This window comes from Coregonus lavaretus (assembly GCF_964263955.1).
Source record: "Coregonus lavaretus genome assembly, chromosome: 1".
In the NCBI taxonomy this organism is placed as follows: domain Eukaryota; kingdom Metazoa; phylum Chordata; class Actinopteri; order Salmoniformes; family Salmonidae; genus Coregonus; species Coregonus lavaretus.
The window spans coordinates 76,175,928-76,201,607 of NC_139988.1; the positions used below are offsets into that span (position 1 = coordinate 76,175,928).

The 25,680-nt window shown below is 40.5% G+C and overlaps 1 protein-coding gene across 2 annotated transcripts in view; it reads right to left on the reverse strand.

Moving 5' to 3' along the window:
* Nucleotides 1-20,959, reverse strand: part of cpn1 (carboxypeptidase N, polypeptide 1) — a 191,489-nt gene extending 170,530 nt beyond the window's left edge. For both annotated transcript variants that reach the window (XM_084163457.1, XM_084163456.1), the window contains exon 1: nt 20,636-20,959. In XM_084163457.1, the coding sequence (XP_084019583.1) occupies nt 20,636-20,870 (235 nt within the window). In that variant the 5' untranslated portion in view covers nt 20,871-20,959. The remainder of the gene's footprint in view (nt 1-20,635) is intronic.
* Between the last annotated feature and the right edge of the window lie 4,721 nt (nt 20,960-25,680).

Genomic DNA, 25,680 nt, shown 5'->3' on the forward strand with positions numbered 1-25,680 from the left:
CTTATTAACACTAAAGATAACAATTACACCATTAATAATACATTATTTTTAAAAATTATGGCAACGCTATCTATTCTCTAAAGAAATTCGAAAATTAAAAATGTCAGCTGTCTTGAACTGTATTGAAAATTAAATACAGAAATATCTCATTTACATTAGTATTCACACCCCTGAATCAATACTTTGTAGAAGCATCTTTGGCGGCGATTACAGCTTTGAGTAGTCTGGGGTATGTCTGTATCAACTTTGCACATCTGGATTTGGGGATTTTCTCCCAATCTTTCTCAAGCTCTGTTAAATTAGATCTGGTGCGGCGGTGAACAGCAGTCTTCAAGTCTTTTCACAGATTTTCAATGAGATTCAAGTCTGCGCTTTGGCTGGGCCACTCAAGGACTTTCACATTCTTGTTCTGAAGCCATTCCAGCCGTGCTTCGGCTGTGTGCTTGGGATCGTTGTCCTGTTGGAATGTAAATCTTCGCCCCAGTCTAAGGTCGTTTGCACTCTGAAGCAGGTTCTCATCAAGGATTTGCTTGTATTTGCCTCCATTCATTGTTCCCTCTATCCTTACCAGTCTCCCAGTCCCTACTGCTGAAAAGCATCCCCATAGCATGATGCTGCCACCACCATGCTTCACGGTAGGGATGGTGTTAGACGGGTGATGAGCTGTACCTGTTTTTCTCCATGCATAGCGTTTTGCATTCAGGCCAAAGAGTAAAATGTTTGTCTCATCAGACCACAATCTTTTGCCTTATGCTCTGAGAGTCTTTCCATGCCTTTTTGCAAACTCCAGGCGTGCTGTCATGTGCCTTTTTCTCTGTAGAGACTGTTGTCCTTCTGGAAGGTTCTCCCATCTCAGCCAAGGAACTCTGTAGTTATGTCAGAGTGGTCATTAGGTTCTTGTTCACCTCCCTGACCTAGGTCTTTCTTGCCCGGTTGTTCAGTTTGGTTGGACGGACAGCTTTAGGCAGAGTCTGGGTAGTTCCGTATTCTTTCCATTTCCCAATGATGGGGACCACTGTCGTCTTGGAAACTGTCAACACTCTAGAAATTGTTTTATACCCTTCCCCAGATAAACAAATATATTGTTTTATGCCCTTCCCCAGACTTCATGGTATAGTTTCTGCTCTGACATGCACTGTCAACTATGACCTTATATAGACAGGTGTGTTTTTTTCTAAATCATGTCCAAACAATTGAATTGGCCACAAGTGGACTCCAATCAAGTTGTAGTGACATCTCAATGATGATCAAAGGAAATTGGATGCACCTGAGCCAAATCGGAGTGTCATAGCAAAGGGGTGTGAATACTTATATAAATCAGATATTTCTGTATTTCATTTTCAATACATTTGCTAACATTTCTAAAAACATGTTTTCACTTTGTCATTCTGGTTTATTTTGTTTAGATGGGTGAGAAAAAACATATATTTAATCAATTTTGAATTCCGTCTGTAACACAACAACATTTGGAATAAGTCAAAGGGTATGTAAGCGCTGTACATTTTTTGGCTTCTCTGAGCAGCATATTTTTTTATTAATTGAATTCCATCTGGTTATTGGGACAGACATGAGTGGCATTTTGGACATGCGGGACAAATATAATAAGACCAACTACAATCCACATGCAACCAATGCTCTCCAGCATATACTCTCTGATTACAACGTCATCCTAAAGCAAAAGAGTACACTTTCTACTCAAACAGGCATAAATCATTCTCACGAATCGATTTCATACTATTATCTACACCAAATTCAACATATGAGCTTTTCTGACCACCGGGCTTACTACTGCCAACTGCAAATTTCAGGATCTCCTAAAAGAGCCACAAGATGGCGTTTCAACGTTTCATTACTACAAAATCCTACATTCTGTGATCAATTTGAAATGGAACTAAATTAATTCATAATGATCAACAAAAATTAAGTTGATGACCCCCGGATTCAATGGTATGCCACCAAAGGTTTTATTAAAAATAATGCAACTGCATTTGCATCTGGGTTGAATAAATCACAATTAAAGAAGATATCCGATTTGGAAATGTTGTTAACTTTGTTAGAGCGTTCTTAACAAACACTCTTTTCAGACCAGGTAGCTATTACTCTTTCCAAAGTCAAGACGGAACTTAATTTATTCATAAGACAGAGAGCAGAATTTGCCATCCATCAAGTAAGACTCAACCATTACTTCCATGGTAATCGTCCCAGTCGTTTACTGGCCAACAAGCTACGGAGTAATGATCAATTAGCTGATATAGCAACTATTGAATCTGAAACAGGGGAATTACTATCAGAACCCAAATTAATCAATAAAATATTTTAGCACTTCTATAAAGAACAGTACACCTCTGATTGTAAATCCACACCAAGTCAGACTGTCCTTTTTAAAAGAATTAAGAACTCCTAGTCTCTCAACAAAGGAAGCCACCTCGCTGGGAGCCCAAATCCCTCTCAAGGTTCTTAAAGGGCATTGGATAGCATGAATAAAGGCAAATCATCTGGATGGTACGGTATTCCTCCTGAGGTTTATTTTAAAATTTGGGAATCAATTAGGGTCCACTATTGCTCGAAATGATTAATACAGCTCTTCACAAAGGTTCATTTGGGAGAGATGTGAATACAGCACAAATTTAGCTTTTATTAAAAAAAGGTAAGGATGCCACCCAGTGTTCTCACCATCGTCCCCTATTTTTGATAAACACAGATATTTTCCAAAATGTTGTCGTTCCGAGACTTACTTACCCAAATTTGTCCACACGGACCAAAGCGGTTTTGTTAAAAAGCGTTTATCCTTGGATAACCTCAGCCGAATATTACATACAGTGCACTCGGAAAGTATTCAGACCCCTTGACCTTTTCCCCAAAAAATTACGTTACAGCCTTATTCTAAAATGTATTAAATCTTTTTTTTCCCTCATCAATCTACACACAATACCCCATAATGACAAAGCGAAAACATGTTTTTGGAATTTTTTCCAAATGTATTAAAAATAAAAAACATAAATATCATATTTACATTAGTACTCAGACCCTTTGCTATGAGACTCAAAATTGAGGTCAGGTGCATCCTGTTTCCAATTATCATCCTTGAGGTGTTTCTACAACTTGATTGGAGTCACCTGTGGTAAATTCAATTGATTGGACATGATTTGGAAAGGCACACACCTGTCTATATAAGGTCCCACCGTTGACAGTGCATGTCAGAGCACAAACCAAGCCATTGGGTCGAAGGAATTGTCTGTAGAGCTCCGAGACAGGATTGTGTCGAGGCACAGATCTGGGGAAGGGTACCAAAACATTTCTGCAGCATTGAAGGTCCCCAATTAACACAGTGGCCTCCATCCTTCTTAAATGGAAGAAGTTTGGAACCACCAAGACTCTTCCTAGAGCTGGCCGCCCAGTCAAACTGAGCAATCGGGGGAGAAGGGCCTTGGTCAGGGTGGTGACCAAGAATCTGATGGTCACTCTGACAGAGCTCCAGAGTTCCTCTGTGGAGATTGGAAAATCTTCCAGAAGAAAAACCATCTCTGCAGCACTCCACCAATCAGGCCTTTATGGTAGAGTGGCCAGACGGAAGCCACTCCTCAGTAAAAAGCACATGACAGCCCGCTTGGAGTTTGCCAAAAGGAACCAAAAGGACTCTCAGACCATGAGAAACAAGATTCTCTGGTCTGATGAAACCAAGATTGAACTCTTTGGCCTGAATGCCAAGCGTCACATCTGGAGGAAACCTGGCACCATCCCTACATTGAAGCATGGTGGTGGCAGTATCATGCTGTGGGGATGTTTTTCAGCGGCAGGGACTGGGACACTAGTCAGGATCAAGGGAAAGATTAACAGAGCAAAGTACAGAGAGATCCTTGATGAAAACCTGCTCCAGAGCGCTCAAGACCTCAGACTGGGGCAAAGGTTCACCTTCCAACAGGACAACAACCCTAAGCACACAGCCAAGACAATGCAGGAGTGGCTTAAGGACAAGTCTCTGAATGTCTTTGAATGTCCAGCCAGAGCCCGGACTTGAACCCGATCGAACATCTCTGGAGAGACCTGAAAATAGCTGTGCAGCAACGCTCCCCATCCAACCTGACAGAGCTTGAGAGGATCTGCAGTGAAGAATGGGAGAAACTCCCCAAATACAGGTGTGCCAAGCTTGTAGCGTCATACCCAAGAAGACTCAAGGCTGTAATTGCTGCCAAAGGTGCATCAACAAAGTACTGAGTAAAGAGTCTGAATACTTATGTAAATGTTATATTTAAATTTTTTATTTAAAAATACATTTGCGAAAATTTATAAAAACCTGTTTTTGCTTTGTCATTATGGGCTATTGTGTGTAGATTGATGAGGAAAAAACAATTAAATCCATTTTAGAATAAGGCTGTAACGTAACAAAATGTGGAAAAAGTCAAGGGGAAGGGTACCAAATACTTTCCGAATGCACTGTGTATACACACATACATACAGTACCAGTAAAAGGTTTGGACACTCCTACTCATTCAAGGGTTTAAAAGAAAGGTGCTCAAGTTGAAGTAGAATAATAGAGAAGACATAAAAACTATGAAATAACACATATGGAATCATGTAGTAACCAAAAAAGTGTTAAACAAATCAAAATATATTTTACATTTTAGATTCTTCAAATAGCCACCCTTTGCCTTGATGACAGCTTCGCACACTCTTGGCATTCTCTCAACCAGCTTCACCTGGAAGGCTTTTCCAATAGTCTTGAAGGAGTTCCCACATATGCTGAGCACTTGTTGGCTGCTATTCCTTCACTCTGCCATCCGACTCATCCCTAACCATCTCAATTGGGTTGAGGTCGGGTGATTGTGGAGGCCAGGTCATTTGATTCACCGCTCCATCACTCTCCTTCTTGGTAAAATAGCCCTCACATAGCCTGGAGGTGTGTTGGGTCATTGTCCTGTTGAAAAACAAATGATAGTCTCACTAAGCCCAAACCAGATGGGATGGCGTATCACTGCAGAATGCTGTGGTAGCCATGCTGGTTAAGTGTGCCTTGAAATCTAAATAAATCACAGACTGAGTCACCAGCAAAGCACCCCCACACAATAACACCTCCTCTCCATGCTTTACGGTGGGAACTACACATTTGGAAATCATCCGTTCACACACACCGTGTCTCACAAAGACACGGTGGTTGGAACCAAAAATCTCCAATTTGGACTCCAGACCAAAGGACACATTTCCACCGGTCCATTGCTCGTGTTTCTTGGCCCAAGCAGGTCTCTTCTTATTATTGGTGTCATTTAGTAGTGGTTTCTTTGCAGCAATTCGACCATGAAGGCCTGATTCACACAGTCCCCTCTGAACAGTTGATGTTGAGATGTGTGTGTTACTTGAACTCTGTGATGCATTTATTTGGGCTGCAATTTCTGAGGCTGGTAACTCTAATGAACTTATCCTTTGCAGCAGAGGTAACTCTGGGTCTTCCATTCCTGTTGTGGTCCTCATGAAAGCCAGTTTCATCATAGCGCTTGATGGTTTTTGTGACTGCACTTGAAGAAACTTTCAGTTCTTGAAATGTTCCGTATTGACTGACCTTCATGTCATTTTTCTTTCATGTCATTTCTCTTTGCTTATTTGAGCTGTTCTTGCCATAATATGGACTTGGTCTTTTACCAAATAGGGCTATACACAACACAACTGATTACGGCCATCTATTGTTTAATAATGCACAAATATTTGTTTCTGGAATTTGTCTTTCACTCTCCTCCAGACTCTCCTCCACCAGTCATACAAGGAGAAGGGTCTGATGCCTCCCATCAAAAAGAGAGCCAGCCCAAGCAAGCACAGGTTACACCTGAAGCATGAGGACTTGCAGCGAGTTGTGAACTTCATCAACAACTATGCAGAGGATAATGCAATAGTATTACCAGGACGCCACCCAGGACACAAACGCTTTGGTTGAAAGCTGCTGCCATCTCATGTGACAAAAGCAGCGGTGTGGCGTCTCTACAAGGAATCGATGACAACACTTGGTATGTAAAGCATAAACAACACATATTTTGATTATTTCAATTACCTCCAACGTGATTGGCACTACTTTTATTGATCTGACATTATTTATGTATTTTCAGATGTACGTGCAGTCGAGCTGTCTTCCTTCAGGAGTCTGTAGAGAAAATTGTTGCCCCACACCTCAAGCGCTAAGCCCAGGACAGACCTGTGCTTGCAGTGCCAGAGGAACAACTATCAGGTATTCAGATCTGCCAATCTGCCAGAAGCTGTTAAATCAGCCAAGCTGAAGAAACAAGAGCAGCATCTCCTGCTTGTTCAGAGTGAGCGGTCTGTCTACCAGAAGATGGTTGCTGACTGCAAGACCACCTGTCAAGACCTGCAGTTGTCTCTGGGGGGCCCTACTGAACCAGCAAGCAATGACATCAGGATGCATTACAGCTTAGATTTTTCTCAACAGGTAAGCAACATTTCCTCCTTTATACTGATTGAGGACCTTATTACTGATGAATGTGTTTGTTTTTTATGACTGTGTTTATTTTTCTGCTTGCATTTTGTATTTATATTGATGTGTGTATTTTCTGTAATTTATGTAATTCAGGGCCCATCTGTAAAATTGACCTTGGTCTCAGTATGACTCCCTGATAAAATAAAGGTTATCATTTATTTGTTTTTATAAATGGGAAGCAGGCACGTGTCTTTCACTGACATGTGTAAAGACAGACTGACAGGGATTTGACAATTAATTTATATTTCTCTAATGTTCTTTTGTTGTTGTTTGCAGGTGCACTATCCTTCTGACTGTATGCAGCCAGGTCCCATCTACTTTTTAACAAGAACAAGTTTGTGCTCTGGGACCTACTTTTTAACAAGAACAAGTTTGTGCTCTGGTATTGTGCCTGACGGACCATGCACAAGCTCCACCACAGTCAGGACCTTCACTTCCTGATCACAGGCCACACCAAGTTTGCCCCTGACTGGTGCTTCAGCCTCATCAAGCAGCGCCTCAGAAAGACCACAGTGAACACTTTGTCAGAGATTGCTGGTGTGGTGAAGAACAGCACTGTGACAGGGGTTAACATCCCAGGGGTTAACACCACTATTCAATCGGGTGGTCAGGTGGGACAAAGAAAGACCTCGGAAAATTACAATTGGCTCAGAACAGTGCAGCATGGCTGGCCCTTAAATGTACACGGGAGCTAACATGAATAATATGCATGTACAGTGGGGAGAACAAGTATTTGATACACTGCCGATTTTGCAGGTTTTCCTACATACAAAGCATGTAAAGGTCTGTAATTTTTTTCATATGTACACTTCAACTGTGAGAGACGGAATCTAAAACAAAAATCCAGAAAATCACATTGTATGATTTTTAAGTAATTAATTTGCATTTTATTGCATGACATAGGAGCCACTCCTTAGTTGCCCTGGCTGTGTGTTTTGGGTCGTTGTCATGCTGGAAGACCCAGCCACGACCCATCTTCAATGCTCTTACTGAGGGAAGGAGGTTGTTGGCCAAGATCTCGCGATACATGGCCCCATCCATCCTCCCCTCAATACGGTGCAGTCGTCCTGTCCCCTTTGCAGAAAAGCATCCCCAAGGAATGATGTTTCCACCTGCATGCTTCACGGTTCGGATGGTGTTCTTGGGGTTGTACTCATCCTTCTTCTTCCTCCAAACACGGTGAGTGGAGTTTAGACCAAAAAGCTCTATTTTTGTCTCATCAGACCACATGACCTTCTCCCATTCCTCCTCTGGATCATCCAGATGGTCATTGGCAAACTTCAGACGGGCCTGGACATGCGCTGGCTTGAGCAGAGGGACCTTGCGTGCGCTGCAGAATTTTAATCTATGATGGCGTAGTGTGTTACTAATGGTTTTCTTTGAGACTGTGGTCCCAGCTCGCTTCAGGTCATTGACCAGGTCCTGCCGTGTAGTTCTGGGCTGATCCCTCACCTTCCTCATGATCATTGATGCCCCACGAGGTGAGATCTTGCATGGAGCCCCAGACCGAGGGTGATTGACCGTCATCTTGAACTTCTTCCATTTTCTAATAATTGCGCCAACAGTTGTTGCCTTCTCACCAAGCTGCTTGCCTATTGTCCTGTAGCCCATCCCATCCTTGTGCAGGTCTACAATTTTATCCCTGATGTCCTTACACAGCTCTCTGGTCTTGGCCATTGTGGAGAGGTTGGAGTCTGTTTGATTGAGTGTGTGGACAGGTGTCTTTTATACAGGTAACGAGTTCAAACAGGTGCAGTTAATACAGGTAATGAGTGGAGAACAGGAGGGCTTCTTAAAGAAAAACGAACAGGTCTGTGAGAGCCGGAATTCTTACTGGTAGGTAGGTGATGAAATACTTATGTCATGCAATAAAATGCAAATTAATTACTTAAAAATCATACAATGTGATTTTCTGGATTTTTGTTTTAGATTCCGTCTCTCACAGTTGAAGTGTACCTATGATAAAAATTACAGACCTCTACATGCTTTGTAAGTAGGAAAACCTGCAAAATCGGCAGTGTATCAAATACTTGTTCTCCCCACTGTAAATCTCTCATGGCTCAAAGTGGAGGAGAGATTGACTTCATCACTACTTGTTTTTGTAAGAAGTGTAGACATGCTGAATGCACTGAGGTGTCTGTTTAAACTACTAGCACACAGCTCGGACACCCATGCATCCCACCAAAGGTCTCTCCACAATCCCAGAGTCAAGAACAGACTATGGGAGGCACACAGTACTACATAGAGCCATGGCTACATGGAACTCTATTCCACATCAGGTAACTGATCCAAGCAGTAGTATCAGATTTAAAAAATAAAATAAAAAAAAGATAAAAATACACCTTATGGAACAGCGGGGACTATGAAGAGACATAGACCCACACACACATGATAAGACATGCACTCTAGACACACGTACACATGGATTTATTGTAAATATGTGATAGTGGAGTAGTGGCCTGAGGGAACACACTAAATGTATTGGGTAAAGTGTTATGAAATGTAATGTCATGTAATATTCATTACTGGGGGCGAGTTCCCGGTCATCTGGACTATCTGCAGTGCCTCTATGCACATTCACATGACTCTCTACTAACACATACACACACACACACACACACACACACACACACCATACTTTGCTGCTTCTATTTATTTTTTTATCCTGCTGGTCAGCCACTTTACCCCTGATTGTATGCATATAACTACCTCATCTATCACCAGTATTACTGATATCATTATTGATATTGTTATTGTACATACTGTATATTATTTTGTTCTTACTCTATTGGCATTGACCCTTTTTGTTCTTGTTTTATTATTTTTTTATTGACACTTTCTATTTTTGATATTGCTACTATGCAAATATGCAAGTAGCCATTTCACTGTACCATTTATACCTTCTGTAGTGACCCATCCAATTAGCTAGATGTGGCTGGGGGGTGGTTCTAGCATTTCTTTCACATGACCCTAGGGGGTAAGCATCATCTAATAACTATACAACATTTATAAAATATTTTTACTGGACACTTTCTATTTTTAATATTGCTACTATGCAAATATGCAATTAACCATTTCACTGTACTGTTTACACCTTCTGTATCCTGTGCATGTGACAAATAAACTTAGTTTTTTATTTATATAGTGTGTGTTTACCAGAGACGGCAATGTGAAGAACAACACGACCTGCACCAAAATCAGATTAGGATATAGGTCAAGGACTAGATAAAGTGTGTTTTTACCTGGAGTTTTTCCTTATTGTAAGCTACTACTTATTGTAATCTACTACACTACCTTACTCACTCTGTTTAGCACATGACCTCACATGTAAATCCCTAAAGAGATGGGTGGGGCTAAGGCTTTAGAGGGTTTGAACGATGCTGAATGGGTGTAGACAAAGAAGAGCTCTCCAGTAGGTATACCAAAACATTTACGGACCATTTTGCTCAAAAGTGGGGTTACAATTTGATCAACTTTCAAAACAGAATTATTTTTCCATTGTTCCTCAACTGCATTGTATGATTTTATAGCTCTGAGTCTCTACTTACATGAGACCAAATCGAGGCAGTCGGTCACATATGCATGCAGCAGCATCTACACTTAAACCACTAGATGCTGTTTTTCATTGTGCCCTTAGGTTTATTACTGGTAACCATTGTGTTTTGTATCCAAAAGTGGGTTGAGCCTTTTTGTATATAAGGAGAGAGCAGCATTTTGTTGTGTTTATCTACAAAGCACTCATGCAAAAACTTCCTATGTATCTATCATCATTAATTCAATTTAGACTTCCGAATTACCAAACACGGTCTCAGGCTTGGATAACACTGGAGGCCCCTTTGGTCTCCACAGAGTTGGGTAAAGCCGCTTTAAGTTTTTTTGCACCCTTTATGTTGAACAACTTACAAAGCTTTCTGAAATTAGATGTTCTGGTCCCCTTTGGTCAGTTCAGAGTAATGATCGGAGACCTCTACGCTGATAAAAGTTGTCTGTTTTTCTTAATATGTTTTTTTTTTAAGTATATTGTATACTGTACGTGTTGGATGTATTTATGCAGGGCTCATCTGTAAAAGAGACCCTAGTCTCAGAATTACTTCCCTATCAAAATAAAGGTTAAATAAATAATACTACACTGTACATTACTGTACTGTACCTACTGTACTGCATATTACATTACATTACTGCACTATACTGTACTTTACTGTACTGAACTGTACTGAACTATACTGTACTATACTGTACAGCACAGAACTGAACTAAACTACCATACTGTACTGTACTATACTGTACTTTACTGTACTGTGCTGAACAGTACACTACTGCACTGTACTGTCCTGCACTGAACTATACTGTACTGAACTATACTGTACTTAACTATATTCTACCGTACTGTACTGTACTTTACTGTACTGAACTAAACTGTAGTATACTGAACCATAATCAAGTTTACTCTACTGGATCTTGTTTTTCCCCCATTTAAACTGGTCTTGGTCTGGTCATGGTATCGATAAACTGGTCCTTGGTCTGGGTTTCAGAAAGTCTGGGTCTAGATCTAATAAGCTTTGGTCTTGACTTCATCGCTGGTACTCACACCAATGTTATACACTTCAGGAAATATTGTAGAGTATTGAGAGGCATGGCCAGCAGGGGGCTCTATTCCCTCCAAGAACGACTTGAATTGTCATGCCCAAACTTCATTGGGTCACAGCAACCATAATGTTTAAGATATCAACTTAATATATAATGCATTTAAAGATCTTATTTTACAAGTCTTTAAATGTGGTTCAGGTATAACAACAACAATCTCTCACTGTCTAGGGAAGTCTTTTTGAAACCGGCTGGATTTGAACCCGGTAATGCATGCATATATTTTTTATATTAGTGTGGTCGTGAGAATCGAACCCACCATCCTGCAATGCTTTACCAACTGAGCTACAGAGGACCACCATGTGGGTAGTGGACAAGTGCACACTTCAGGAAAACATATAGGGTATTGACATGCATAGCCTGCAAGTGTCTCCAACCCTCCAAGAGCACAAACATAGAATTACAGTATATTTGGCCCAACCATAGACGTCTATAATGTACTGTATTGTACTCTACTCTACTCTAATGTGCTCTACTGTACTGTAATGTACTGTACATTACTTTGCTGTACTGAGCTATACTGTACTGAACTTTACTGTACTTTACTGTACTTTACTGTACTTTACTGTACTTTACTGTACTGTACTGAACTATACTCTACTGTACTGAACTAAACTGAACTATACTGTACTTTACTTTTCTGTACTCTACTGTAATGAACTGTACTGAACTTTACTGTACTCTACTATACTGAACTGTACTGTACAGAACTATACTCTACTCAAGTTTACTCTACTGGATCTTATTTTTACCCATTTAAACTGCTCTTGGTCTGGTCATAGTCTCGATCTACTGGCCCTTGGTCTGGGTCTTAGAAAGTCTAGTCTTGGTCTGGGTCTGGATCTAAACGGTTCCAGTCTTGACTTCATCTCTGGTACTCACACCAATTTTATAGTTTTTAATCAATGTGGGTAGTGGACCAGTGTACACTTCAGGGAACATTGTAGAGAGGCATTCCCAGAAGGAGGCTCCATTCCCTCCAAGAACGACTTGAATTGTAAGGGCCAAACTCACTCTACTTCATTGGCTCACAGCTGTAATGACGTTTAAGATACAGTACAAGACAAAAGTTTGGACACACCTACTCATTCCAGGTTTTTCTTTATTTTTAATATTTTCTACATTGTAGAATAATAGTGAAGAAATAAAAACTATAAATAACACATATGGAATCATGTAGTAACCAAAAAAGTGTTAAACAAATCAAAATATATTTCAAATAGTCACCCTTTGCCTTGATGACAGCTTTGCACACTCTTGGCATTCTCTCAACCAGCTTCATCTGGAATGCTTTTCCAATAGTCTTGAAGGAGTTCCCACATATGTTGAGCACTTGTTGGCTGCTTTTTCCTTCACTCTGTGGTCCGACTCATCCCAAACCATCTAAATTGGGTTGAGGTCGGGGGATTGTGGTGGCCAGGTCATCTGATGCACCACGCCATCACTCTGCTTCTTGGTCAAATAGCCCTTACACAGCCTGGAGGTGTGTTGGGTCATTGTCCTGTTGAAAAACAAATGGTAGTCCCATTAAACCCAAACCAGATGGGATGACGTATCGCTGCAGAATGCTGTGGTAGCCATGCTGGTTAAGTGTGCCTTGTATTCTAAATAAATCACAGACAGTGTCACCAGCACACCATCACACCTCCTCCTCCATGCTTTACGGTGGGAAATACACATGCGGAGATCATCTGTTCACCCACACCGCGTCTCACAAAGACACGGCGGTTGAAACCAAAAATCTCCAATTTGGACTCCAGACCAAAGGACACATTTCCACCGGTCTAATGTCCATTGCTAGTGTTTCTTGGCCAAAGAAAGTCTCTTCTTCTTATTGGTGTCCTTTAGTAGTGGTTTCTTTGCAGCAATTCGACCATGAAGGCCTGATTTACACAGTCTCCTCTGAACAGTTGATGTTGAGATGTGTGTGTTACTTGAACTCTGTGAAGCATTTATTTGGGCTGCAATTTCTGAGGCTGGTAACTCAAATGAACTTATCCTCTGCAGCAGAGATAACTCTGGGTCTTCCATTCCTGTGGCGGTCTTCATGAGAGCCAGTTTCATGATAGCACTTCATGGTTTTTGCGACTGCACGTTCAAAGTTTCCGTATTGACTGACGTTTAAATCTCCAATTTAAAATATATTTTGATTTAACACTTTTTTTGGTTACTACATGATTCCAAATGTGTTATTTCATAGTTTGGATGTCTTCACTATTATTGTATAATGTAAAAAATAGTAAAAATAAAGAAAAACCCTTGAATGAGTAGGTATGTACAAACTTTTGACTGGAAGTTTATCAACTTTATTATTAATGCATTTAAAGATATTGGTCTATAGATGCTCTACGCCAGGTTTCGGAGAGATCGGTTGAGTGGTTTCTGAGGATACGTTGTTTAAAAATGTAGAACAATTAACATTTTCAAAATGGCGGATGATCCATCATGGTGACGCCATCGGTCGTAGAGGCAAATATGTTCCTTCGGTGGAGAAGAACCTTCGTACCAATTTCCGGACTCTAGGTCAAACGATGTGTTGGGGCTGACTTTTTGAAATCAAATGTTGTTTATAGGGCCATCTTTTGGCCAAGTTGCACCAGATGTATTCGTGCACTTACTTACACCATCCCATCAAGTTTGATCTCTGTAGATCTTACCATTTAAGAGCTAAAGCTCTCCAAAGATTGGAAAATAATAATAATAGGGTTCCTTCGGGGCATGGACCCCTAATAAACCAGAAGAAATACAACAGGGTTTCACCAGCTTCACTGCTGAACCCCTAATAATGACTGAAGAAAAATACAATAGGGTTTCACCAGCTTCACTGCTTGAACCCTAAATATACAACGTTGGATTTGGACTGACAAGGTTTAATATAGTTTTGCTTAAGTTGTATTCTTCTAGAATCATTTTGTAGATTCTATCTATAATATTTTTTTATGAATGTTGAAACACAGGAATAGTCCCACATTGAGCATATGAAATTTGCAGTGTGTTCTGTTCTGCATCTCGGTAGATTGGGACATAACTTTTTTTTAGAGTGCTTTGGGTCTTTGAAGGTGATGGCTCCCGGTCCCGTTTGTCAGCAGTCGAAGTAGTTGCTTCGACATTGGGACTTGGCAAAAATTGCGAAATCCTCTTCTGATCTTGGGCCGGTTTCACCAGTTGGGCGTTAAAAAGTTGGTTTTAAATGCTAGGTCGGGCGTAGCTAAGTCCGACTTTGGGATCAGAATTTACACCTGTTGCACCAACCAAAAATAACACTAGTCGAAGCTAAGTCCGGCGTAAGAAATGCTTTCATGAGATTTGATGCTTCATAATGATGGTTGCTCGGCAGCGCATGTCGCTACGCCAATCACTTCGCAAAGCCCACCACCATGCATGCACGTTTTCTTAACCACAACTGGATGGATCAATCAATAATTACTGTGGGAATGAATAACACTGAATTACGAAAATATTGGATTAAAGTAGGCTAATGCCATTGAAGGAATGTATCATACATATTGTTGCTTACTGAAACTCCCAAAATAATCCAAACATTTAAAATAATTTAAAGCAATAGCCATTTGTGGTCAACAATAATTTCTGTACTGTTATGATTTTTGTTTTCACGGAATCTACGTTTTGATATTTGGCTACAATTAGGCAGGGAAAATGTTAGCCAAATTGAGGTGAATGTTCATGATGATATCCTTTAGTCTAGTTTGCTCATCTAACAGTGTAATAAGAACATTTTGCTAGCATGTTAGCTAGCTATGTAGCGTACGCTAGCCTAGTATAACAGGTTTTTGCTCTTCACTCGCGTAGTATCCCAACCAAAAGCCGTTGACTTGTCTGAAAATCAACCAATGTGATTTTGTTTCACTGAATCTCTGTCTGTATGTTTGGTTATTTGATCTCTTGCTGGGCAAATAAGTGGAGGTGGCAGCTCATCTATATGTTTACTAATATCTGTTCAGACACATTTAGCATGCTATGTAGCATAAATCAAGTGTATTATTTTGCTATTGACTCGGCAACTCGAAAAGCCCACTGAGGTCATGAAATATGAACACTAGACTCACATGCTTTTGAAAATATAGATTGCTATTATTTTCTGTGCATATCATGAAAGAATAGAGTCCCAATTTAACACCCTACGTCTGCTCCCTACTAGCTCAGTTGGTGCAACAAGTCAAATATTGGGGTCTGGCGTGGAGCGCATTTTACATCGGACGTAGAGTTACGACCTACTTATGACCAACTGGTGCAACCGGCCCCTGACGTAAATTCTAATCAAACGACCGGGAAGTTGAGGCAATACCATTAGTCGTTCATTAACATTTTTCTCATCTGCTGCCTTTGATGGGTCTAACATCCTCTTGGTATGCCCTAAAGTGCCTTTTATGCACAGATGGAAATAATCGTCAACAGACATGCTAACTAGATACACTGCCCTGCTTGCGGTACTGTTGTTTATATATAGACATTGAGTGAAATGAGACCCTTCATATGGTACGTTGTTCTGATTGGTTGATAATTTTCCTCAACGCCCCTAGCTCAAACGGTTTGAATCTGGTCGTGGCCCGATTGTATCCATGTACGGAAACAGAATGTGAACTTGCGAGATCAGGATGGTTATCATTTTCACTCTGTGTAGAGTAAAACACTCAAAACCATGCCCATCATTATCATATTTCCCAGCATGCTCTATTGAGGTTGATTTTTAGAATTGTTTGTTTCAACAAACATAGGTGCAGACACAAGCATACACACACATGATAACATACGCATTATACACACACATACACATGGATTTTTGTACTGTAGATATGTGGTAGTGGTGGAGTAGGGGCCTGAGGGCACACAGTGTGTTGTGAAATTTGTTAATGTATTGTAATGTTTAAAAAGAATTATGAACTGCCTTAATTTTGCTGGACCCCAGGAAGAGTAGGATCCATAATAAATACAAATAAATACAAATATCTGGGGTTTTGCATGTGCATTCATTTATTGATTGATCTTGTGCTACATATTTCTAAACTAATCCAATCTGTTAGTAGTTGTACTTATTACACCCATTACTGAGATGGTTGTTCCAGTTTAGATGGTTTAGGTAGTCTGATTCATCAACCTTCCCTACATTGGCAGTCATTCTGAATACAGGTTGCGGATGATTTAGTTCCAATTGTTGGATATCCTTACTCTGGTAGACAGGATTATCCACACATACTTAGCAGCTCGTGTTATAGACAGAAGCATACTACATATCAGACCAATCCGAACTCATCTCTCGGCATGTCCAGACAATCCATTATCTCAGCCAATCGTGGATAGCGGGAAGGTTCCTATATTTTTCCGTGGCTAAACCAACTATGCTCGTTATTTAACAATTCTATTCGTATTTACAGATGGCATACAAGTTTGTTATTAAGGCACATGAAAGTTCACATGTTCCAGAAGGCATTTCTGCTAAGTTTTGACGTGCTACATACGCCTAGTTTCTTGAAACGTGTCACATGTATTTCGGAATGTATTTAAAATGTATTTATAAATGTATATCAAAATATATTTGAAATGCATCAGAACATGTATTTCATGTATTTCAAAATGCATTCTGAAATACATTATTGAAATGTCTTTAAAGATACCAGTCAAAAGTTTGGAGACACCTACTCTAACAAGGGTTTTGCTTTATTTTTACTATTTTCTACATTGTAGAATAATAGTGAAGACATCAAAACTATGAAATAACACATATGGAATCATGTAGTAACCGAAAAAGTGTTAAACAAATCAAAATATATTTTAGATTTTAGATTATTCAAAGTAGCCACCCGTTGCCTTGATGACAGCTTTGCACACTCTTGGTATTCTCTCAACCAGCTTCATGAGGTAGTCACCTTGAATGTATTTCAATTAACAGGTGTGCCTTGTTAAAAGTTAATTTGTGGAATTTCTTTCCTTCTTAATGCGTTTGAGCCAATCAGTTGTGTTGTGACAAGGTAGGGGTGGTATACAGAAGATTGCCCTATTTGGTAAAAGACCAAGTCCATATTATGGCAAGAACAGCTCAAATAAGCAAAGAGAAACGACAGTCAATCAGGTAAAATGTCAAGAACTTTTAAAGTTTCTTCAAGTGCAGTCGCAAAAACCATGGCTCTCATGAGAACTGCCACAGAAAAGGAAGACCCAGAGTTACCTCTGCTGCAGAGGATAAGTTCATTAGAGTTAACTGCACCTCAGATTGCAGCCCAAATAAATGCTTCACAGAGTTCAAGTAACAGACACATCTCAACATCAACTGTTCAGAGGAGACTGTGTGAATCAGGCCTTCATGGTCGAATTGCTGCAAAGAAACCACTACTAAAGGAAACCAATACGAAGAAGAGACTTGTTTGGGCCAAGAAACACGAGCAATGGACATTAGACCGGTGGAAATCTGTCATTTGGTCTGATGAGTACAAATTTGAGATTTTTGGTTCCAACCGCCGTGTCTTTGTGAGACGCAGTGTAGGTGAATGGATGATCTCCGCATTCTGCAGCGATACGCCATCCCATCTAGTTTGCACTTAGTGAGACTATCATTTGTTTTTCAACAGGACAATGACCCAAAACACACCTCCAGGCTGTGTAAGGGCTATTTGACCAAGAAGGAGAGTGATGGAGTGCTGCATCATATGACCTGGCCTCCACAATCACCTGACCTCAACCCAAATTAGATGGTTTGGGATGAGTTGGACTGCAGATTAAAGGAAAAGCAGCCAACAAGTGCTCAGCATATGTGGGAACTCCTTCAAGACTGTTGGAAAAGCATTCCTCATGAAGCTGGTTGAGAGAATGTCAAGAGTGTGCAAAGCTGTCATCAAGGCAACGGGTGGCTACTTTGAAGAATCTAAAATGTAAAATACATTTTGATTTGTTTAACACATTTTTGGTTACTACATGATTCCATATGTGTTATTAATGTAGAAAATAGTAAAAATAAAGAAAAACCCTTGAATGAGTAGGTGTGTCCAAACTTTTGACTGGTACTGTATATATATATTTTTTGATGTAATTTTTACCCCCTTTTTCTCCCCAATTTCGTGATTACGATCACGTCTCATCGCTGCAACTCCCCAACGGGCTCGGGAGAGGCGAAGGTTAAGTCATGTGTCCTCCGAAACATGACCCCGCCAAGCCGCACTGCTTCTTGACCCACTGCTCGCTTAACCCGAAAGCCAGCCGCACCAATGTGTCGGAGGAAACACTGTACAGCTGGCGACTGAAGTCAGCGTGCATGCGCCCGGCCGCCACAAGGAGTCGCTAGAGAACGATGGGACAAGGACATCCCAGCCGGCCAAACTGTCCCCTAACCCGGCCAATTGTGCGCCGCCTCATAGGTCTCCCGGTCAGAAATATTTTTTTTTATTAAAATGTATGGCAAATATAACAAATTGTCCAACTCGTATTGTAATGAAATGGTGACTGTCTTAACAATGAAACTTTAGTAGACGCTTTGGTATCACATGCAATTATGTCAGTCTTATTAAGACTGCAGAACTGGCAGTGTACAAGCTTAACCTTTAATCACAGAACTCAACATAACACATTAACTGGCATGACAATCCGTCTCATGGGAGGCCAAAAGCACTAAGACAAAGCCACGGCCCCACCAAGCCTGCCTTCAAGGGATGCCGCTGCTACAATACATTTTGTAAAACTTGTTTTTTATTGTACTTAACACATACCAAAAGCACACCAAAAGCACTAACATGCATTTAAATATACTTAAATGCCTACTTAATTGACTACAAACATTTGTGGTCATTTACTGACTCCATGTCTTTCATGTGCATACTTGACGAGAGCATTTTGCAACCAAACGGGCAGATCTTAATGTGTACTTGGTCATTCGATAACAATATTCTTCCTAGATTGAGATGGATTCCCATTGATCACAACTACAAGTACTGTATTGGGTGTCTGCCATCATTGTAACATAGTAACTACATGTGTTTCACTTTACGTTAAGTTGCTTGTTCCTGTGTAGAAACATTGTAGTTACGATACTTTTCTATATAACAACATCGTATTAACTGACATTTTGATATATCCTGTGAAATATGTAATTGCATTGAAAGTACATTGTAATTACACTTACAGGTAACAACATTTATCCTACAGTGAAGTGTATTTTCCCAATGATTGTAATAAAAAGGTATACCCTACTGTGTTTCACTTTACTTGAAGCTGCTTGCTCATGAGTACCTACATTAACATTAAACAGTACATTATATTATTTTGAACAAGATTTCACTTACATTACACCTTTTAAGCCAGGGAAATAAACCTAAAATCCCTTTCAAAGGCAGGTACATAGTATTTACAAAGGTCATACCATTATGTGTTTCACTTTACATTAAGTTGCTTGCTCCTGTGTAGGTACATTATAGTTGCATGCATATCCATTGTAAATACATTGTTCTTACATTTAATTCAGTACATCCTTTAAGCCAGATATTATGGAAATAAGATAACTGAAGCAGTAGTTAATGATAAGGTGTGCGTTGTTACAACAGCTGATGGAGTCCTAGCCTAGCTTATTTTGGTGGTAGGGACTTATGTAGTTACATGTAACAAGGTTACATAATAGGATGCATTGTTAACATGGTGCTACACAGGAGAATGCAAAAGTGTAATTACAGAACATGTTAGTTACATTTGGAACAAGACATCTTGTAATTACATGTACATAAATCATGAGTAATTACACATGTGGAATAACCTCAGACAAGCTGATTTGTAATTACATGTCCTTGTTCCACTAATAACCTATACCGCTAAACCCTTATTACAGTGTAATTACATAGTATTTACATAGTAATTACATATAACTACTATGTTAGAAATATGTATTGTTAATGTATTGCTATTTAGTTACATATTAATTAATGTACACTTAAGGTAAAGTGTTACCAGGTGGGTACATCAGAAGAACTCTTAAATGTAAACCAATCAATAACAATGTTTCCATCCAACCATTTTATGTGAGTAAAGTACCTGATAGATAAGAAAACTCATGTCAGGCCTGAAACAGTATAATTGTCAGTAAACTTTCCAAATGTCTACAGAAACAAATATGCTTGACAGGTGAACAGATCATATTGCAAATGTCAGTAGAAACGCTAGGTTGTGCATTTGTTGATAGAATACCCTTGCAGTCACGCGATGCTATGTTGTGTGGTCCTCCCACTACTACTTTGAAAAGCACACAGTTTATTAGGCTACAGATTCAATAATTTATGATGAACTTCACAGGGTGGTGAAAGTGCACAAGGAGGAGCGTGATGCTCCTTTCCAATAAATATTGAGGGTCTTAATTTTATGCTGGAGACATAATGATAGGTGCTTGGCTGCCAAATGACAAAAAAAAATGTATCTTGCTCTTATCCATTATCTCATCATGTAGCATACCTTGCAGGAGGTGAGTCAACCAAGCATCACAAGCCCTCTCTAAAGCCATAAAGGTAAGAATGGACCACTCACTTGCTTCGTGGATGCCTGGGTTATCACTGAACTCCAGTACATAGAGGTGGCGTCCCTCCACACTGCGCCCAATGCTGTAGATCCGTGTGATGTATGGGCACTCGCTCTGCACTACGAACAGGGCCCGCACTAACTCCTCATAGCGGTGGTGCTGGATGTCAGATGCCCAGGCTACGGTCCCATTTAGGCCCATGAGAAGGGCCCCGAGCCAGACAATATTCAACCCCAGCCACATGGTCACTCACTGTAGCAGGGGATTGGAGATGAGTTGAGCTTCCCTTGACTGCCAACCCCTTTCTTTGTCTGACTGCCTTAGTGCCTATGTCTCTCACTTATTCTCTCTGTTCCTCTAACTATGTCTCTCTCTCTCTCTCTCTTTTCTGCCTCCTCCCACGAGCTCCCTACACCCCCACACTGAAGAGCAAATAAGGACAGCCCCCTCTTTCTTTGTCTCGTTCCCTTACTCTATCAACTGCCTCTTTCCTTTAGTCCCTGGTCAAGTACGTGTTAGTTGCTTCACTGGCATTAAGTGTACATAAGAGTCTGTTTTTACTATGTCAGTACCTCCCCCCTCTCTCTTCTTTTCATTATTCCTCTCTTGCCAAATGTGGGGGTTTAGGTTGACAATTACTCCTGGCAGGGCTTTTGTCTCTCTGCCACTGACTACAGTAAAACAACAAACATAAGTAGTAGGAAAGGGAGACAGAGTGGGAGTGTGTGAGAGAGAGAATGATACCTAACTCACATACAGTGGGGGAAAAAAGTATTTAGTCAGCCACCAATTGTGCATGTTCTCCCACTTAAAAAGATGAGAGAGGCCTGTAATTTTCATCATAGGTACACGTCAACTATGACAGACAAATTGAGATTTTTTTTCTCCAGAAAATCACATTGTAGGATGTTTTATGAATTTATTTGCAAAGGACACCAGAAACAAAATTGTAGACCTGCACCAGGCTGGGAAGACTGAATCTGCAATAGGTAAGCAGTTTGGTTTGAAGAAATCAACTGTGGGAGCAATTATTAGGAAATGGAAGACATACAAGACCACTGATAATCTCCCTAGATCTGGGGCTCCACGCAAGATCTCACCCCGTGGGGTCAAAATGATCACAAGAACGGTGAGCAAAAATCCCAGAACCACACGGGGGGACCTAGTGAATGACCTGCAGAGAGCTGGGACCAAAGTAACAAAGCCTACCATCAGTAACACACTACGCCGCCAGGGACTCAAATCCTGCAGTGACAGACGTGTCCCCCTGCTTAAGCCAGTACATGTCCAGGCCCATCTGAAGTTTGCTAAAATGCATTTGGATGATCCAGAAGAGGATTGGGAGAATGTCAGATGAAACCAAAATAGAACTTTTTGGTAAAAACTCAACTCGTCGTGTTTGGAGGACAAAGAATGCTGAGTTGCATCCAAAGAACACCATACCTACTGTGAAGCATGGGGGTGGAAACATCATGCTTTGGGGCTGTTTTTCTGCAAAGGGACCAGGACGACTGATCTGTGTAAAGGAAAGAATGAATGGGGCCATGTATCGTGAGATTTTGAGTGAAAACCTCCTTCCATCAGCAAGGGCATTGAAGATGAAACGTGGCTGGGTCTTTCTGCATAACAATGATCCCAAACACACCGCCCGGGCAACGAAGGAGTGGCTTCGTAAGAAGCATTTCAAGGTCCTGGAGTGGCCTAGCCAGTCTCCAGATCTCAACCCCATAGAAAATCTTTGGAGGGAGTTGAAAGTCCGTGTTGCCCAGCAACAGCCCCAAAACATCACTGCTCTAGAGGAGATCTGCATGGAGGAATGGGCCAAAATACCAGCAACAGTGTGTGAAAACCTTGTGAAGACTTACAGAAAACGTTTGACCTGTGTCATTGCCAACAAAGGGTTTAAAACAAAGTATTGAGAAACTTTTGTTATTGACCAAATACTTATTTTTCACCATAATTTGCAAATAAATTCATAAAAAATCCTACAATGTGATTTTCTGGAGAAAAAAAATCTCATTTTGTCTGTGTACCTATGATGAAAATTACAGGCCTCGCTCATCTTTTTAAGTGGGAGAACTTGCACAATTGGTGGCTGACTAAATACTTTTTTCCCCCACTGTATGATTTGCGATATGTTACATGAAACATTTATTGGGAAATGTTTATATGGTCCCCTTTCAATCAGCCACATTTTTAACACATTCTTGTCAACATTCAACTTTCATAATGCCATTGCTTTCCGCAACTGAGAAAGAGACATTCAACGTTGACCCTCTTGTTGCAATCGTTGTCATGGTAACCTGACGTGAGCGCAAGCCCTAAATCTAACAGAAATGGACTACTTTCATTTCTTCACATTCACAACAGTAAGTTAGCAGCTCGCCATACTTGTAAATAATTACCTTGTAATGTTCCTGTTATGGTGAATAAAAAGTTGGCTACAGTTCAACTCAAAACGTTGTCAGATATGTTCTGGTAATTATATGAGCTGGTTAGCCAGCTAGATAGCTAACAAGCTAACAATAAACCGAAACATTGTCTAGAGAAAGTTGCTTTTAGTTGCTTGGCTTGCTAGATTGACATATCGAGAGCTTGGGACTACAAGGTTTTATCTGCATTTTCGTCCAAATTGAGGTATTGACATAGCCTTGTTCTGTTCAATGTTCTCTACCTATATAGTACTCTAAATACCCCAATTCATGTTGTTAAGTTCAAAATAATACAAGATAAAAATAGCTGACACCATTCAGAACTTTAAAGCAAATTATCTCAGAATCATATTTTTGCTGGTAGAACATTATAGTCGCAAGCTCTCAATATCCTAAAAATAAATGTATTTAGGATATTGAGAGATTGCGACTATAAGATTCTACTGATGTTTTTTTTGCTGCAACAAATAGAGCAGGTAACGTTGCTATTTGGACTAGGCTGCTGCAATATCAGACTGATGTTTCTGTGTTTATATTTTTTCATAATGACGAGAACAAGTTTGGTCATGATTTAATGCGTGCCAAAGACGGTAAGATGTAAGGTGAAGTTTATACTGAGGGGTTTGCGGGACTTTTAAAGACATTACCGCAATCATGACTAGGTCGGTTGCAGGAAATAGAAGTACAGGCTTTGTCGCCGGCAATACCTTTCAGATATAAAGAAGTCTATAAAAAGTTGTCAAAAAAACGTCTTGGTTTGAAAGGTGTATGAGAGGGAAAGGGAGAGAGAGAGAGAGATGAGACACAGGTCGTGTGCCCTACTCCCTCTCTTTGTAGGGTGTTGGTCATTCTTCGATTGCGTTGGCTTTTGGGCATTGCATTTTGGAAAGAAATCAACATATTCCTAAATGGAGGCCACAGATGCTCAAATATAAGGTCATTAGTCCTTTAAAAAATATGTAATAAATATGATTGATAATTTTGCTCACAATGTTATTACCCTTTATTTAAATGTAAAGTCCCCTCGATCTGTGGACAACGTAGATCGAAGTGGCTTGCATTGAGCGATAGCCCTGGTTCCCACATAGGATGTGAAATCTGAAACCACTTGAAGCTGGGATGTCCCTCCTACCATTTCATTCGTTCTTCCGACTGTCCATCAACTCCTGGCTGAACCCTACTTCACAGCCACTGACAGCAGGAGAGAGTGGTTTAATCACTGTAGCACATTCAGAGATCGATTTATAGTCATTCATCTAAAATAATTCATAGATTTTAAACAAAAAACACTTAATTTTTCTCATAGACAGACAATATTAATATGAGGTGAAAGGCGAGTTCCTAATGAGTTCAGGAAGCCAAGCTAGAGCTCTATGAGATGTTCACAGTAATGGGGGCAGAAGTTTTGATCAAGAGAGACCTTTACAAAATATGCAGTTTCTCTAACAGTAAACACACACATATGTATTTTACAGTTATAAGGAAGGTGAAATCTTATAATTAGTCGTTTTATCATTTGATTATACTATATTTAGAAAGCATATACAGTGGGGAGAACAAGTATTTGATACACTGCCAATTTTGCAGGTTTTCCTACTTACAAAGCATGTAGAGGTCTGTAATTTTTATCATAGGTACATTTCAACTGTGAGAGACGGAATCTAAAACAAAAATACAGAAAATCACATTGTATGATTTTTAAGTAATTAATTTGCATTTTATTGCATGACATAAGTATTTGATACATCAGAAAAGCAGAACTTAATATTTGGTATAGAAACCTTTTCATACGTTTCCTGTAGGTCTTGACCAGGTTTGCACACACTGCAGCAGGGATTTTGGCCTTAGAGACCTTCTCCAGATCCTTCAGGTTTCGGGGCTGTCGCTGGGCAATACGGACTTTCAGCTCCCTCCAACGATTTTCTATTGGGTTCAGGTCTGGAGACTGGCTAGGCCACTCCAGGACCTTGAGATGCTTCTTACGGAGCCACTCCTTAGTTGCCCTGGCTGTGTGTTTCGGGTCGTTGTCATGCTGGAAGACCCAGCCATGACCCATCTTCAATGCTCTTACTGAGGGAAGGAGGTTGTTGGCCAAGATCTCACGATACATGGCCCCATCCATCCTCCCCTCAATAAGGTGCAGTTGTCCTGTCCCCTTTGCAGAAAAGCATCCCCAAGGAATTATGTTTCCACCTCCATGCTTCACGGTTGGGATGGTGTTCTTGGGGTTGTAATCATCCTTCTTCTTCCTCCAAACACGGCGGGTGGAGTTTAGACCAAAAAGCTCTATTTTTGTCTCATCAGACCACATGACCTTCTCCCATTCCTCCTCTGGATCATCCAGATGGTCATTGGCAAACTTCAGACGGGCCTGGACATACGCTGGCTTGAGCAGGGAGACCTTGCGTGCGCTGCAGGATTTTAATCCATGACGGCGTAGTGTGTTACTAATGGTTTTCTTTGAGACTGTGGTCCCAGCTCTCTTCAGGTCATTGACCAGGTCCTGCCGTGTAGTTCTGGGCTGATCCCTCACCTTCCTCATGATCATTGATGCCCCACGAGGTGAGATCTTGCATGGAGCCCCAGACCGAGGGTGATTGATCGTCATCTTGAACTTCTTC